The following is a 17,004-nucleotide window of genomic DNA, read 5'->3' on the forward strand; positions in this document are numbered from 1 at the left end:
ACAATATCAAGTGAGATCAGAGATGTGCCACTGTACAACTCATGCTCTCTACCAATCCAAGTTATGACAATAAAACCATTGCTAGCACCCTCAAAGTGCAAATCCAGACGGTTCAATACTTGAGGGCACAGTTCAATGCATCGGACGACCCACAGTTATGGTCTTTGGTGTGGTTTCAAGTGAGAGCCTCATCATGACACCTCACATCTTCAAAGTTGGCTTGAAAGTCAACATCAATATGTACCTGGATGTGTTGAAGAGTGTGGTGATCCCCTGGTACAACCAGGTGGCCGCTGGCAAACCCTGGGTGTAGCAGCAGGACTTGGTGCCTGCACACAAGTCCAAAGAAACCCAGGTTTGGCTTCAGAATGAGTGCTACGACCTTGTACCCATCTCCCACTAGCCCCACCTCCCTTCTTCTCCGACTGGAACCCGCTGGGCTACTTCGAAAACATTATGAACATGACCTCCCACAACACCAAAGCCAGCCTGATCGCCGACATTCACTGAGCTTCTGCTGCAGCTTGTGGAAAAGGCATGCTCCCACGTTCTGAACCCCGTATCGAGTTGATAATTGAGGCTGAAGGTGGCTACATTGAATAGATGTCAGCTCTACTACATAATAAAGTTACCTGAATTGATTTTTTCAACAAAAGTTTAAAAATAAAGCTGTAGTGTTGTTTTTTTAAAGAGACAATTTTATCGTTCTACTCTGCATATATATATATATATATATATATATATATATATATATGATAGATATCTGTACTTATATACTCGGATAGCTCGAGACAGAGTTAGATGTCTAAAGTCCAGGTAGGGGTTCCTCATTGAGTGATAAAACCCTTATTGATATTATATATATATATATATATATATATATATATATATATATATATATATATATATATATATATATATACACACACACACACATCTATATATGAGTAAAAATAAAATAAAAATACAAACAACGGTTGACGTTATGTTATTTGAGAAGGAAAACCGAGAAATAATAAAATAGTAATCAACGTTTCGTCCCTATTTCAGGGGACATTATCAGGATTTCATGGGAAAAATGTAAAAGAAAAACGATTACAGACCACATGCGAGTGAAAAAGGGAAAAATCCGAAAGTCCTTCCCATTCTGGGTAGAATCTATAAATGTGCGCGTGGAAAGGTTGGATTCTATATATATATATATATATATATATATATATATACACACGCATTAAAACGTTATTCATATTCATATGTACATGCACATTTACGTTTCTTTTGTTGTTGTTGTTAGTACCCTAATCATGCAATGTGTTAAAATGAGGTCACTTATTAATTCAACACAAAAAAGTGTGCGAGCGAGTGGATAACCCTTGTACTAAACAAAACAAAAGAAGGTAAAGTAAAATTCAGCCTAATCTTTATCTGAGAGAAGCCCTATCATTGGTTAATAGAAACATTAACTCATGAGTGGAAATAACAATGCATCTGATTGGTTACCTAGTTAGACGAAACATTACATGCACAAAAAAAAAGCACACGGTAATATGAATTTCATGAATTTTAACCTGACGATTCTCTATGGGGATGAAATACACGATACTGTCTAGCTTAATTGCCATATATATTTTCATAATTTACTACCTTGCTCTACCCACATATTGAACCCTGTTAAATTAAATACTCAAAATCGATACAGAAAATATTGTTAAACTTCATGAGGATACATGGAAATATATAAACAAGACTGAAAAAAAGAAAAAAAGGATATGTTTTCAAAAGAAATGATGTGGAAAACTTCAGATTATATCCAAACACACACACAGATATGCGTACATAAATATCCACTCTGACTAGTCAATTCCTACAGCTATGTACCTCGAAAATGAAGCTATTAAACCTGGCAATGATATAGGACAAGAAAGAAAGAAGCAACCTTAGTAGAAGTTAGTGTACACAATGATGCTGAGTCGAGAGGGAAAATATAACAAATTAGCAAGGTCCTATATACGACATGAAAAGAAACCGGAATCTTAGGAAGATCTCCATCATTCTGGTAATTATAGCAGCAATTAGACTAATGAAAAAGAACTTCAAAAACTACTAAATATACCCGGTGGAACAAGTGCAAGTGAGATATAAACAATTTGCACTTAGAGACGGTTAGAATTTTAAAAAATCTCTTGGTTAGACTGTTTGAGAAAGCAGATGAGTGTATGGCATCCTGTAGGATGCCACATCCCCAGCTAGAACAAACTAAAACAAAACAAAGAAAACAAACACAGCTATGCATAGATAGACGCATACATGCATATGTAGATACTTTTATAAATGAAAACAGACTCTCACAACAGTCATAAATTCAATTTGACAAAACGCAAATAATTGAAACTGAAAGAAATAATAAATAAAAAAAAAATATATTTAAAAAAAAAATATAGAAAATAGAATTTTTCTTTAATTACCTGCAAAAGCACGAATGGCATTTGATGCAGACACCGGCATCGTCAAAGAGTCCAATAATTCAATAAAACGGATCCAAATATTTTGTTTTTCTCAAGAATCTGACCTTGTATAGACACACACCAAGTTTAGTTTCTACGGCTGGATATTATACTATTGTTCCAAAAGGAACATAGTTTTAGGGGAGCTTTTTTTTTGTTTTGTTTTTGTTAAATATATAAATAATAAGAGTTTTTTTTTTTTTTTTTTTTTTTATAAAATTCGTCTCATTTTCCGTCTCTCATTTCTGAGATTCTTCGCCTTTTTTTTTCTTTTTCTTTTTCTCTGGAGGGGCTGCAATTTCGCCTAGCCCCCACCCGTCTGACCGAAAACACTTTCCGGCTAAGGAACAAGTGTTTTTGTGGCTTATCTGGGGATATTTACCAACCATGCCCGTCCCTAACCCTGGAAGGGTTGCAGAGGATCAGAGGAAGGTAGGAATGGAAGAAGAGAGGTGGGGAGAGGGCCAAAATAAATGGGGAAGAAGAACTAAAAAGAAACTGAGAGGATGTACTCGGTGGGGATGAAGATGGAGAAAGAGAGGTATGCAACAGTAACAGATTGGTTGGGGGTAGAGCCGAGGGGGGTAGAATCTGGGTGTGCAACAGGAAAGGGTATGGGGGGGGGACTGGAAATGGTAAATACAAATCTGTGGGGAGAATGATGGAGGGCTGGGCCAATGGGCGTGAATCAAAAATATGGAAGTTCTAAAATAACAATGCCAATTTACCCATCTGAATAGTAAGTCAGTCTGGCAAAAGGTTGGGTTTTATGAACACTCAGATTGAATAAAAATCTTCATAAAAGACTAATGATAGGCATAGTTTGACCAAAGGCCAAGGAAATTGAGCAAAATAATAGGATTCTAAATCCTGATTTCAGCCACACAATGTATGCTTTTACTCCAGAAAAAGGACAGAATGTGATGGCTGTGAGATGGTTTAATGATGCAGCTTGGGTGTGTCAAGTTTGAATCCAGTCTATTCCAAGGCACTTTTACTTGTGGATGTTGGCGACCTTCATGTGGTTCTTCTTGAAGGAACAACATGAAGGTTCCTGACTCGTATCTCTAATATTATATAAAAGTCACTGTGTGTGTGTGTGTGTGTGTGTTCCTTCCTCATAGGTTCCAAAACGGCTGAGCCTATCTTTTGCAAATTTCACACAAAGGTAATTTATATGCCTGGCAGTGTTCTTAGATACGTTTTGTACAGAAATTCATCTGATAAGTATCGAAAATCGAAAAAATCTGATCCTAAAAATAGTCTGTATTTCTTATAGATAAAAAAGAATAATTTTTACAGAGGAATTTTTATACGTTACACCGGCAAGGGAGATAATAAAATCTTAGAAAATGAGTAAAAAAAAAACAAAACAAACAAACAAACAAAAAACCCCAGAATTATTGTCATCTAGAGCTATATCTCAGTGGCAGAGCATTCGACCACAGATCAAATGCTCCCCTGCTCAAGCCCGGGTAAACTTCATTTTATTTTACTTCTTTCTTATGAGTTCAATTTAAGATAAAAGAAGAGGTACCATTTAAAATCGCCGCAAACCATTTCTTTGTTTGCATATTTTAAAACTAAACATTAATCAAAAGTGACTTTTCCAGGGCATTCATCGTCTGATTTTGTAAACAAATATAGATGGAAGATTTGCTTTTCCCAGTAACTATCAAGAATAAAATCTCTAGATCACCTTCTCACATGTCTGAGAATATATATATACACACATTTAAAATGTGTTTTTACTGTAATCGAGACAAAATAACAATTTTATAGTTAAATATTTAGAGATTTATAAAAAAAAATTAGAATCGGGAGTTTAGTATGGAATCGATAATTGTATCAGAATTGGGAAAAATATTGAAATCGTCCCATCACTAATGTGTGTGTATATATATATATATATATATATATATATATATATATATATATATATATAACTACTTAATTTACTCACATAAAATTAATATGCTAAAGTATAGATTTATGCGTAAACTTTAAGTATTTACTTCAAAAGTGCTCAATACGTAGGTAGAGCTAGTTAGTAAGTTATAAAATGTATATGACGATTAAGCTACACTGAAAATTCCGCGTTTCATCCACTCTAGGAATAGTGGATGAAACGTGGAATATTCAGTGTAGCTTAATCGCCATACACATTTTATAACTTACTATATATATATATACACACACATGGGAGTCACCACTTATGAAAGTCCGGAAGTCACTCGAGGATAAGGGTTAATGAGTGTCCGGTAGTCACCAAGACAACAGTGCATTAATAGTTAGTGGTGGAAACGGATTATTTAAATGGGCAGCTCAACAAGAACCAGTTTACATTAGACGTGAAGACGACCATATTGTAGTCAGGCATATATATATATGGCAATTAAGCTACACAGAATATTCCGCGTTTCATTTTCGTGAGAATTTCTCAGGCTAAGATTTCTCAGATAAGCCTGAGAACTTTTCACGAGAATGAAACGCGGAATATTCTGTATAGCTTAATTGCCATATATATATTTTCATAACTTACTACCTAGCTCTACCTATGCATTGAGCACTGTTGAAAATTTACACATAAAATGATATCTTCATATATTAATTCATGTGATTAAATGAATCATATATATATATATATATATATATTCGATAAAGTTATTCAAAATTTCCACAATTAATAAAGCTCAATAAAAATGATTTTACACTTTCAGAGCATATATAACTTTGAACATCCCATAAAACTTCCTGGCTGATTGCAATGTGGTAGCCATCAAGTCTAATGCAAACAAGTTCTTGTTGAGCCGTCCCCTTAAATAATCCAAATTCTATCCAATCTACACGAGTAACGATTACTACAACCCCACCTAACATTCATTAATCCTTATCCTCGAGTGACTTTCGGGCCTTGATAAGCCGTGATTTCCTTGTAAAAAGAAACGTTTTGTTTTTTTAATGTCAAGAACATTATTTACATGATATGAATGCATGATCTGACAACATGGGATGCCGATCGATAGAATTGATGGCGACACATGCTGTCATATAGAGTCGCTTGATTTTGACAAAGAAAAACGTCAAGGAAACGGTCATCCCCCTCCCATGCACATCTTGTAATAGATGCAAAGATTTGTTTTTTCCGGCATAAAAAGAAAGTGCACACAGTGACGAATACAAAGAAATCAATACTCCAAAAGATGTACTGTTTGCGATAATATATATATATTATTTATTTATATTTTTACATGGAAGTCATCACTTATCCAGGCCTGGAAGCCACTCGGGGATAAGGTTTATTGTGTGTACAGTAATCAATGGGATAGTATCGTAGTAATCGTTAGTATTGGAGATTTGATAAAGTGTCTTACTTAAAGGGGTGGTTTATCAGGAATTTGTTTATGTTGGACTTGAAGAAATCCAAGTTGTAGTCAGGTGGGAAACAGGCAGACGGAACAGAGTTCCACTGGCGTACACTTCTAAGAATGAAGCTTTGTTCATGGAATCTACGTTTTGGTTTTGGCACAGATAAAGAGTGGGGAAAATTATACTTGAGAATAAAGTTATCCAGCAAATCAACTGGTATGGAAACCTGTGATTATTGGTCTTACAAAATATTATTGGCAGTAATAAGGACAATCCCATCTAAATAAAAATTGCTCAATATACAAGATAGAGCAAATAAATCAAATTTTAGTAATTCAATAAATTTTAAAATTTATGACGTGAAATGGTTAAATTTCAAATCAAAAGATTTTTATTATTCTGTTATTTAAATGCTTAAAAAACTTAATTGTAATTTTCCATGTCTTACTGGATTTAGCAAATAAGGTGTAAACCATTTTAATTATTTGCTATTATTTTCTCCACTGAAGAGATGGTAGACATCAAAATCCTATAGGATAAGGAGTTATAATATTTCAAATGTATTCTTTGTCTTACATAGAATAATAAAAATCTTTGGATTTGAAATTTAACCATTTCATGTCATAAATTTTGGATTTGTTGAATTATTAAAATTTGATATATATAAATATATGTATGTGTGTGTGTGTGTGTAATGCAGTCTGTCTCCACCATCAAATGACGACTCACGTGTCAAGTCAGCATTTTAATTTTTGACGTGACGTCACAGATTAAAATGCATAAAGATTGGAAGGAAGGGGAGGAAAAGCAATGAGAAGTAAAAAAAGAAAAGATGTGTGGGTATCGGAAAGTTACGCTCGACAAGCACACGAGTCTCTTCTTTTTAACTGTTCGAAAGTCTCTGGCAGCTGTGTCTGGTGCTGTGTCTTGAGAACCGACCAACGTGGTGCTCAATTACAGAGAACAACAATAACATATATGTGTGTGTGTGTCTGTAGAATAGTGGATAAGCAAGTAAATATGTTGGTAAAAATAAATACACAAACAAATTATTAAAGCTGAACGATCTGCAAGGCTAGACTGGAAATTGTATTTTCCAAAGGATGGCTGTATACACACACATGGCTTTGAAGAGGTGCTAGTCTAGCAGCACTGATGAGTTGTAATACAACGAAACAGGACTGTATGTCGATGACTACAAATATATATATATATATATATATACACACACGTGCAAACACATACACAGCTGTTTCAGTATATTCATGGTGAGATATTCTTCCCCCTTTGTAAATCAGTCAAATACGAATGTAACCGACAATCTAAGTACCTAACCCTCTTGTATTCCAAAATGCTTGACTCAGACTCCCAGAAATCCAAAACGCCCGACTTACACTCCCAGAATTACAAAACGCCCGACTCAAACGAACAGTATTCCAAAATGCTCGAATCAGACTTCCAGAATTCCAAAATGCCCGGATTATACCAACAGTATTCTCAAATTCCGGGATCAGACTCCCAAAATTCCAAAATGCCCAAATCAGATTCACAGAATTCCAAAATGCCTGAATCAGGCCTTCAGAATTCCAAAATGCCCCACTCAGACTCCTTATTTTAAAAGCTTCCAATACTCAGCAATAATCATGGTCAGATTAAAAATCCAAGTTCAACTCTTAGCATACTTACAAATCTGACTCTTTCCAAAAAATTTAACTCTGCAACCCCGATGCACAAACTTTAATACACGTAAATGGATAAAAGATTTAAATCCATACAAAATTTCTTTTCAATTCAACCAAATCGAATTCAACACATGTAAATGTATAAGCCATGTTAGCAAGAAACGTCGAGCCATTCTTTTCATTGACCTTTTGTTTATTGCCAACTAAAATAAAACGGGTAAGAGGATATGCTACCCAAAGTGATCTCCCTTTGCTATAGCCTTGAAATGCCAGCAGAGGGCACCACTAGCCTTATTTGTTGCCAGATTGGAAACGCCTTTATGTTGTTTGATATTTTGTAAAGGTTATAAAAAATAAAATATTGCCTTCTTTAAGTAAACTTAAATTTAGTTATTCTTCTGCTTGTCAAAAAATAAAAAAAGACAAGGAAAAAGAATAGAAAGAAAACAGATAGAAAGAAAAATAATGAAAAAGAAAAATAAAGGGAAAGAAAAATAAAGGGAAAAAGAGAAAAAATGAAAGAAAAAAAAAAAAAAAATGGGGGGGGTCCCCCCCCCCAAAAAAAAAACAAAAAAACATGCTAGTTAAAAAAATATATTATGAATAAGCTGAGCAAATTTCTGATGGTAATTCATGGAATATGGCCTAGAGTTCTTTATTTGTCATCTTAAGCACGTTCTATCTTTGTGTTTATCATAAAACTTGCTACCTATATATATATATATATATATATATATATATATATATACACACACACACACACATTAGAGAGAGAGAGAGAGGTGGGAGAGGGACATACGCAGTAAAGTCCCCCCCTCCCCTCAATCCTATCCATTTTATAGGCTTACTAGTACCAGTAGTTCAAGCTGAAGGATAGATATAAGGCTTCGATCCAAGGAAAAGCATGCAGATACTAAAGCAGAATTATTGATCTATATATATATATATATATATATATATATATCAATCCCATCATTTTTGATGGGTAGTATTCAATCCCACTTGAAAAACTCTTTCATAAATCTTTGCACTAAATAACCCTGAATCAAAGATACCTATCAAAGATATTGATGATTTTTATCACCCTTTTGCTTCCTAACGAGATCTGATATTTATTTTCCTTTATCTCCTAAAGCCTTTTTAGTTCAGCAATAGAAGTTAATATTGCAATGTGTGAGCGTCCTGGCAGCGTATAGTAGAGCACTGAGAGTAATGGGCCCTTGCTTTATTGATAAAGCACACATCTAAGAGGTGATATAATAAAATACGTTGTGTTGTCGCCATTCGTGACAAGTAATAAGTGTAGAAAGGGCTTATCTCAAATCTCTGAATGAGTTTTGGTCATATGTAAGGTTCAGTTATGGTAAAAAGAAAAGAAAAGCAAAACAGCGTCCACACTTGATTATTGGCTGATGAGTTTAGCAAAATAACGTGAAATCTTGTTACTCATATGCAAATAGCTGAGAATTCTACCTTCAAACTCCTCGGCCTAACATTTGCGGGCAATATGAACTGGAACATATCATGTGGGTTCCCTCTATCGAGCTAGAAGACTACTCACACCTGAGAATATTCTGTACCTCCTATATCTTGTACTGAACCTGGCATAGTTAAAAAAAAAAAAAAATGAAAAGCGAAACAAATTAAAATTAGACACCCGGGCAACACCAGGCAAGGATAGCTAGTTATTATTATTCATACTATGAAGTTGTAATATAAAAACAGCCTCAGCAATTATTTTTATTGTGCTGCAAAAAAAAAAAAAAAAAAAAAAAAAAAACTGCTTCAGATGACCTTGCACCAGATCACACCTTAAGCAAACAAGATACTTATCTACGACTTAGATATATTTTTACCTTTATAAGGAGGAAGCGGAGGTGGGGGAACGGAGGAGAAGGGGAAGGGGAGCTATCTTAAAATTGATGTAAAGTTTCTTATCATTTTACTGGGAAAGGAAATGGATATTTATAACATGGTATTTTCTAAAACGGAAAGAATCCAATACTAAAAAAAAAACACTTCTTAAACCATTAACTTTAGAAAACTTCATTAAATTGACACAAGGCCACGTGTACAGAGCACTCAATGATGATAGGCTACACTATGAATGTAACACTGTGCATATGACTGCATGAGAAAGTATCAGTAGCAGCGAAGTTGGCTTGCGAAGAGATTAGCAGCAGCAGTAGCCGAAAAACGCGCAAATTAGGAAGTGAGCACGAGAAGAAAAAGGAAAAAAAAAGAAGAAAAATCGGTGTTTAAGAAAATGGACGTGTAAAATAAAAAACTAGAATGGGTTGGCTGTGACTGGCAATGTGGTTGGGGGAAGAAGAAGAGGAAAAGTATACACTGGGCGAGATGGACGATGGTGAGAGTATTTTAAGTGGTGTTGAGACGGGAAGTAACGGTAACAAAAACTCGTGTTAAAAGTAAAAAAATACTGACCCGGATTTTTGTTTCTTTTCTCTTGTTTGTGTGTAACGGCAACGTTACATAAACGTTTATGTTTATACGTTACATTTAGAATCAAGAATCAAGGTTGCATTACATAAACGTAAATTAGCACAAGATAATCTTGATTCTGTTGTTGGTATTAGTACGCCTGATTGCTTCTAGAAGTTACGTAATCATAGAAGGTTACAACAACAACATCCATAGTGAAAATTTGTACTTATTCTTTTACTCTTTTTCATCCCAAAATTACCATCTAATGACAGTGTGGAGAGACAACAACTGTGGGCGCCCACGGGTGGCGAGTGTCCTCTGGAGAAGCGAAGCGCTGGCATTCCAACTCGGAATCCGTTCGATACATGAAATGATACGAAGAATAAGATGTATGCAAATTTAGAGCATTGTCGTGGTTCGAAGTGTCGGTATAAAAAGACGTTTTGCTTGAGGGACAGATTATCTCGTGCACGTGAGGTTGCTGTCAGTTACGAAGATGATGGCAGCGGCGATGGAGAAGAAATAGAACTCTGATGTTAAGAAGAATTCCGAATCCAACCCCCCTTTTTTTCTCTCTCTTCTTTTCACTGCTTTGAGAACAAGCCAACGTTGAACCGAAACTAAAGCTTTCAAGAAACAACAACACCCGTTGTAAGGTTCACAAGTTTATTTAAAATGAAAACAGTGAACCGTGATTGTTTAAAGTATTTCAGAAAGCTAAGGGGGGAATTGCAACCCTAGAGTTTAGACGCTAACTTTTGAGAAATGTGTCTACTCCAGTTGAGATTCGGTCCTGGATATGACCTTAAACTATATCCGATGGTGAGGCCCCAGCTTACAGGCTTTGGGGAGTGTGGAGCCACCCTTTAATTGCCATTGCTCCCAGGTCCACTCTGACCCGGAGTGATAATACCTGTTAGGGTCCCAACTATAGGTTGAATAGAAACCGACTTTAAAAAAAAAAATATATATATATATATTCTATTAAAATATTTTTTCTTCAAAATAACTGAATTCGGCATTAAATAACCTGAAAAAGGTTGATATGCCGTAAAACAAAAACAACCAAACCAAACCAAACCAGTTGAGATTCAAGAGACTGAGCTTAGCAGAAAGCAAGAGTGAAAGACATCATCGTTCTTCCGGCTCTGGCATAATTTCCACCAAAATTGAAAGAGGAATCACGGCAAACAAACCCTAATGGAATCGATAAAGCAACTTCAAAGTCTGTGAGAGGGGAGAAAAATGTTAGGCATGCTGTTATTATTACGTAACAGTTGACGATGACAAAATGTTGTGCAAGTAACAACAATTTAAAGTGGCCGACCTATGTTGTTCGTATACATGTGCTCTTTACTAACAAATGTCTTTTCCAACTTCCAATTTTACCAGATACGAGGTGGCTTCAATAAGTTTCCAAATTTTTTTTTTGTACAAGCATTTAAAATTGTCGTAGACTCTTGAAAATTCAGTATCTTATTGCTATACATCTTATGAGATGACCGACTAATTTTATGACTTCAGATTCAAATGAACAGCTACAGCAGAAATTAGAATACACCCTACTAAAACCTGTTTGTCACAGCTGGTAAATTTCAAAAATGCAAGCTGGATATGAGGACATTCCAGAAGAACGATCTGCAATAAAATTCTGTTTTCAACTTGGAAAAAATTCCATAGGAACGTATAGAATGCTTCAGACTGCTTTTGGACCATCTTGCATGAATTGAGCATCAGTTTTTGAGTGGCACAAGAAATTCAAGGAAGGCAGGGAGTCTGTGAGGGATGATGAGAAGTATGGGAGGAGTAAGGAAGTCAGAACACCAGAGTTGATTGGCCAAATAAAGAATTTCGTGGATAAAGACAGTCGTGTGTCTATAGAGACAATAAGTGTACAGTTTGATGTCAGAGTAAGAATCGTGACAACCAAAATGTTAATGGAATCGATGAAACAAACTCAAAGTCTGTGAGAGGGGAGAAAAATGTTTGGCATATAGTTGTTATTACGTAACAGTTGATGATGACAAGATGTTGTGAAAGTTACAAAATTTTAATGTCATTCGTATGTTGTTCGTATACATGTGCTGCTTTTTAACAAATATCTTTTTGAGCTTTCAATTTTACCAGATAAACAAGAGTGAGGTTTTTTGATGACGCAAGATAGAAAGAAAATAAAAAAGCAATTGCAACTGAAAACTTTCCGAGAATCTTCAAGCAACGTAAAGCTGTACAAAAAAAAAAAAAAAAAAAAAAAAAAAAAAGGCCAATTCTTTCAAGATTAAAAGGCAAAACAATACTTTCGATCCATCGGCGAAAATCTTCGAGGTTTTATTTTGACTTACCTTTTAGTAATGCTTTTAGTTCTTTGGCGGCCCTCAAAGTGGTAAATTTGTTCACAATATCCAACGCTGTCTGGTCATATGAATTTGGTTGGTTTACGTCTGCTCCACACTTTAAGGAGGTGATGTCGAATGTGGTTCAATTTGGAAGGAGGGAAAAAGAAAGAGAAAGTTTAAAATGCATTCATCGCTGGATGTGAAGAGATTTTTAAAAAATGAGAGAAAATAGAAGAAATGGAAATTGTAGAGAGAGAAGAAAAGAGAGATGCAAAGAAAAGGGAGAGGGAAAGTGGGAGAAAGGAAAGAAGAGGAGAGAGCAAAAAAGAGGGAGAAACAATAAAGATTGAGGGGACAGAGCAAGAAAGAAAGGAGTAACGAAGTACAAGGTAGTGCAAGAAGGAGGGGGAGAGAGAGCTAGAGAGGGAGAGCTAGAAAGATGGAGAGAGGGTGAGAGCTAGAACGAGGGAGAGAGGGTGAGAGCTAGAACGAGGGAGAGAGTGTGAGAGCTAGAAAGAGGGATAAAATAAAAAGAGGGAGAGAGAGTAAGGAAGAGAGAGAGAGGGTAAGGAAGAGAGAGAGAGAGAGGGTAAGGAAGAGAGAGAGAGAGAGAGGGTAAGGAAGAGAGAGAGAGGGTAAGGAAGAGAGAGAGGGTAAGGAAGAGAGAGAGGGTAAGGAAGAGAGAGAGGGATAAGATAGAGAGGGAGAGAGAGTAAGGAAGAGAGAGAGAGAGAGTAAGGAAGAGAGAGAGAGTAAGGAAGAGAGAGAGAGAGTAAGGAAGAGAGAGAGAGAGAGTAAGAGAGAGAGAGGGTAAGGAAGAGAGAGAGGGTAAGGAAGAGAGAGAGAGAGGGTAAGGAAGAGAGAGAGAGAGGGTAAGGAAGAGAGAGAGAGGGGGGTAAGGAAGAGGGAGAGAGAGAGGGTAAGGAAGAGAGAGAGAGAGAGGGGGTAAGGAAGAGAGAGAGGGTAAGGAAGAGAGAGAGAGAGAGAGAGAGAGAGAGAGAGAGAGAGAGAGAGAGAGAGAGAGAGAGAGAGAGGGTAAGGAAGAGAGAGAGAGAGGGTAAGGAAGAGAGAGAGAGGGTAAGGAAGAGAAAGAGAGGGTAAGGAAGAGAAAGAGAGGGTAAGGAAGAGAGAGAGAGAGAAACAGAGAGAGTGAGAGAAACTGAGAGAGAGTGAGAGAGAGAAAGAGGAGAAGGAAAGGAAGGAATGAAAAAAAAACAAGAAAAAAAGAAAGGAAAAAGGAGAAAAAAAATGGAGATGGGGAGGAAGAGCGATTTTATTCACATTTTTTTTATTTCATCTGTACTTTTTCTTTAATCTTTAAAAAAAATCAAAAATGGAAAGCAAAGCAAAGAAAAAAGACAAAGAAAGCAAAATCAACATTTTCCTCTTTATTTTCTCTTCAAAATCTAACATACACTTATAAACTAAAATTTTCAAAGTCAGACTCAAATAGCATTTAAGCTAACTAATAAAAATTTAATTTTGACGAGCAAATTTTCATTTGTTAGTGTTGTACCGCATATAATATAGTAACACAAGCTGCTACAGTTTGTTTTTAAAATTATGAGAGTAGTTCATAAAGTTAAGGCTTCTGTTGTTTTTTTACTCAAAGTTGAAAAACTACGAAAACGGGAGTAATACTATAAAAATGAGCAACCATTTGTGCTCTAGTATTTATTTTTCTACATAGTCACCAGCATTCTCAATGCAGTTTTGTCAGGAATTCAAAAACGTATCTCTGCTTCTAAAACACATCCATGACAGGGGGGGTTGCTTTCTTAGAGTTTCATGATGTCAATATCTGCAACAGAGCGATTAACCTAAACTTTCAGGTCATGCATGCATAAGTTTAGTCATCATAACAATGCAATTTGCAACCCTCTTTGATTCGTTTGGATGGAATAAAAAATAGGGGGCATTACTTTTGGAATACGACTCGTACTTAGTCTAGCCCAGATGATTGCTAATATTATTTTGAAATAATGACCTAAAAATAACAATCAACAAGGGAGATCACTCTTATTTTATTTTTTTTGGTCGTTTTTAATAATGCATTATCACTTATTAAGGCCACAAACTACTCGAGGATAAGGGTTAATGCGATAGATTAAGTGTTAAGAAAGGATTTTAAATCTTCAAATATCATCCACTCAACAAAACAATTTTTCCCCCTTGGTTAGAAAGATGCATCAAGGGAATATTAAAGGACAAAATAAATGTAGCAAATGAGGACACACGTATGGCAGCTGCATGCAAATGACCGAGCTGTGTGCATGGTGACGTCATGGCAAGGAAAAAATTATAAAAAGTGTACACAGACTAGAGAGTGACGTGTTACACACATGGATTGAGAGCGACAGGTTTGAACAAGAGACAAGGCGTTGTTCGGAAAAGTATCTAGAAATAAATGTTTGTTGTTTCAACGGGGCCTCTGGCGCAGCGGATAAGGGCGTTGAGTCACTACGGTTCCAGGTAAGTATTGTCTGAAAATAGCGATTTTAATCCTACCTAAAGCAGGCTAGAGAATGGGTTGACTAAAAACGTGATGAGACAACGACAACCATGGAAGGCAGTAATTACTGGGAATACAATTACGAGACTTAGCATTTCTATCCTATTGCGGTTAATCACCTGGAGAAGGCCAGAAGAAACGCAGTGAAACAACAACTATGAAGATGAGGATAACAGTCCGCAACATTATGAAGCCTTATCTCAAACGATCCCCCCCCCCAAAAAAAAATATAGGAAAAAAATGAATCAAGTCATTCCTTGTCTTGGTTTCTTTGTGACGGTGTCAACATGTTAACACGTATGTAAACGTTACAAATACACTCAATAACCCTTATCCTGAAGTGGTCTTTGGGGCCTTGATAAGTGGTGACTCTCTTGTAAAAAAAAATTTTTTTTAATATTTCTGTGTTGCATTGACACGCCGGTTCTCGCCAGATCACCAAAGTTAAGCAACGTTGAGCCTGGCCAGTACCAGATGGGTGACCATTTGGGAAGGTTAGGCGCTGTATGTACCTTCTGGGAAGGTTGGGCGTGGGGCCAGCACCCTCACCCTGTAAAAAGAACTCCTCGCTACAAAAGCATCTACAAAAGTTGTCGATGGCCTATGCCCCTCCAGGGGCTCAAAATCTATGGATGGATGATGTTGCATTGGCTGACGAATTTAGAATTATACAACGTTTATATGGAGGAAAGAAAAATTTGTATATTTATCATTTTTTTTGTTTTGAGATGACGTCACGGCAAAGAAAAAAGATTCTAAAAAGAAGAATGTGTGCGCAGACGGACGATAACGTTAAAGATGTGGAAATAAACGTCTTGTCAGAACAGAAAAAAAAATGAGTCAAGTTATGACTTATCCTCTGTTGCTTGCGACGTACTCTGCATAAAACGTGTGGGTCTCTACTGTGTACTCGTAGCGACTACGTTACATAATAAAGGATGGAGAGCATAAGTTACAAGACCGTTGAAAAATCTATTTTCTACTCTAGTGAAGTTGTCTTCTTTCAACTAAAATTTTGTTGTCTTTTCTGTATAAGTTTAAATATGGAACCAAATAAAAATTGAAATCTAAAATTCATTCCATTCGGGACAACGGTGGATAGGTACAGCTTATAAGATATATTTTTATAAGCATTTATAGGTATGTTTGCTTGTCAGTCTGTCTGTTAACAGGATAAAAAAAAAAAATCCCGAATCAACTGATTTTCAAAAATTTAGCTAACTGAAAGAACCCATTACATTTTTGTGGTCCACAAAATATTTTTTTGTTTCTTGAGTGCGGAGCCTGCTCTTGCCCAGTAGAACATCCAATGAAACTTTCTGTTGCTTACATATTGTTTTCTATAAAGGAATTGAAATCAAAGACAGAATTTGGACAAAGACCATGATTTAACAATCATGGTCTGTGCAGAAAATGCACCAAAATACAGGTTCACAAAACGACTATGTTTTGGTATTGGAAGTGACTGGATAAAAAATGGGCCTGTTGGGACATAGTGGAGACTTGCGCTCGACCGAGTGCCATTCTAGTTGTAATGGTTTTATTTTCACTTTTTTTTCTTAACATTTTTCTTATTTTTCTTTGATTTCTTTTAAAAAAAGTAAGACAAATGGAGGAAAAAAAAATGTCCTATTTTCCTCTCATTTTTTTCTAAAAAAATCAAACCTAAAGTCAGACTCAAATCAAACTTTGTGTCTGACTGGCCAATTTTCATTTGTTATTTTTGTACCATGTTATTGGTATTATCATAACGTACTTTGCTAGAGGTTATTTAAAAATTACTTTGTCCAGCTCAGACAACTGCTAAGTTCAAACATTTTCAAATAATCACCTAAAAATAACAATCAGTAATGAAGGATCATTGATATTTTGATAAAGAAACCAAGTATTAATGCAATCTTTCAAAATAAAATATAGCTACTTAATTTAACCTTGAATTGTGGTTTTGTTTGGAATTCAAATTCTTTTGTGATAGGAATCACTTAATATTACAATATGCAAATACTGAGTCATGTGTGAGGTGATGTCACGGCAAGGAAGAAGGAAATGAAAATTTGATAAAAAAAAAAGAAAAATGTGGACCCTTGATGTTAGACAGGGAGAGAGGAGCGACAAAAAAAGAAACGTCTTAAACAAAGACAGAATATCATGTCTTC

At 35.8% G+C, this 17,004-nt stretch overlaps 1 protein-coding gene across 5 annotated transcripts in view; it reads right to left on the bottom strand.

Moving 5' to 3' along the window:
* LOC145252478 (caskin-2-like) overlaps positions 1–17,004 on the bottom strand; it is a 969,745-nt gene that overhangs the window by 524,853 nt on the left and 427,888 nt on the right. For all 5 annotated transcript variants that reach the window (XM_080111905.1, XM_080111904.1, XM_080111903.1 and 2 more), the window contains one exon: positions 12,343–12,451. In XM_080111905.1, the coding sequence (XP_079968031.1) occupies positions 12,343–12,451 (109 nt within the window). The remainder of the gene's footprint in view (positions 1–12,342; positions 12,452–17,004) is intronic.

The sequence above is a fragment of the Euprymna scolopes genome, chromosome 29, assembly GCF_053919585.1.
Source record: "Euprymna scolopes isolate OS-2025 chromosome 29, ASM5391958v1, whole genome shotgun sequence".
Classification (NCBI taxonomy): Eukaryota; Metazoa; Mollusca; class Cephalopoda; order Sepiida; family Sepiolidae; genus Euprymna; species Euprymna scolopes.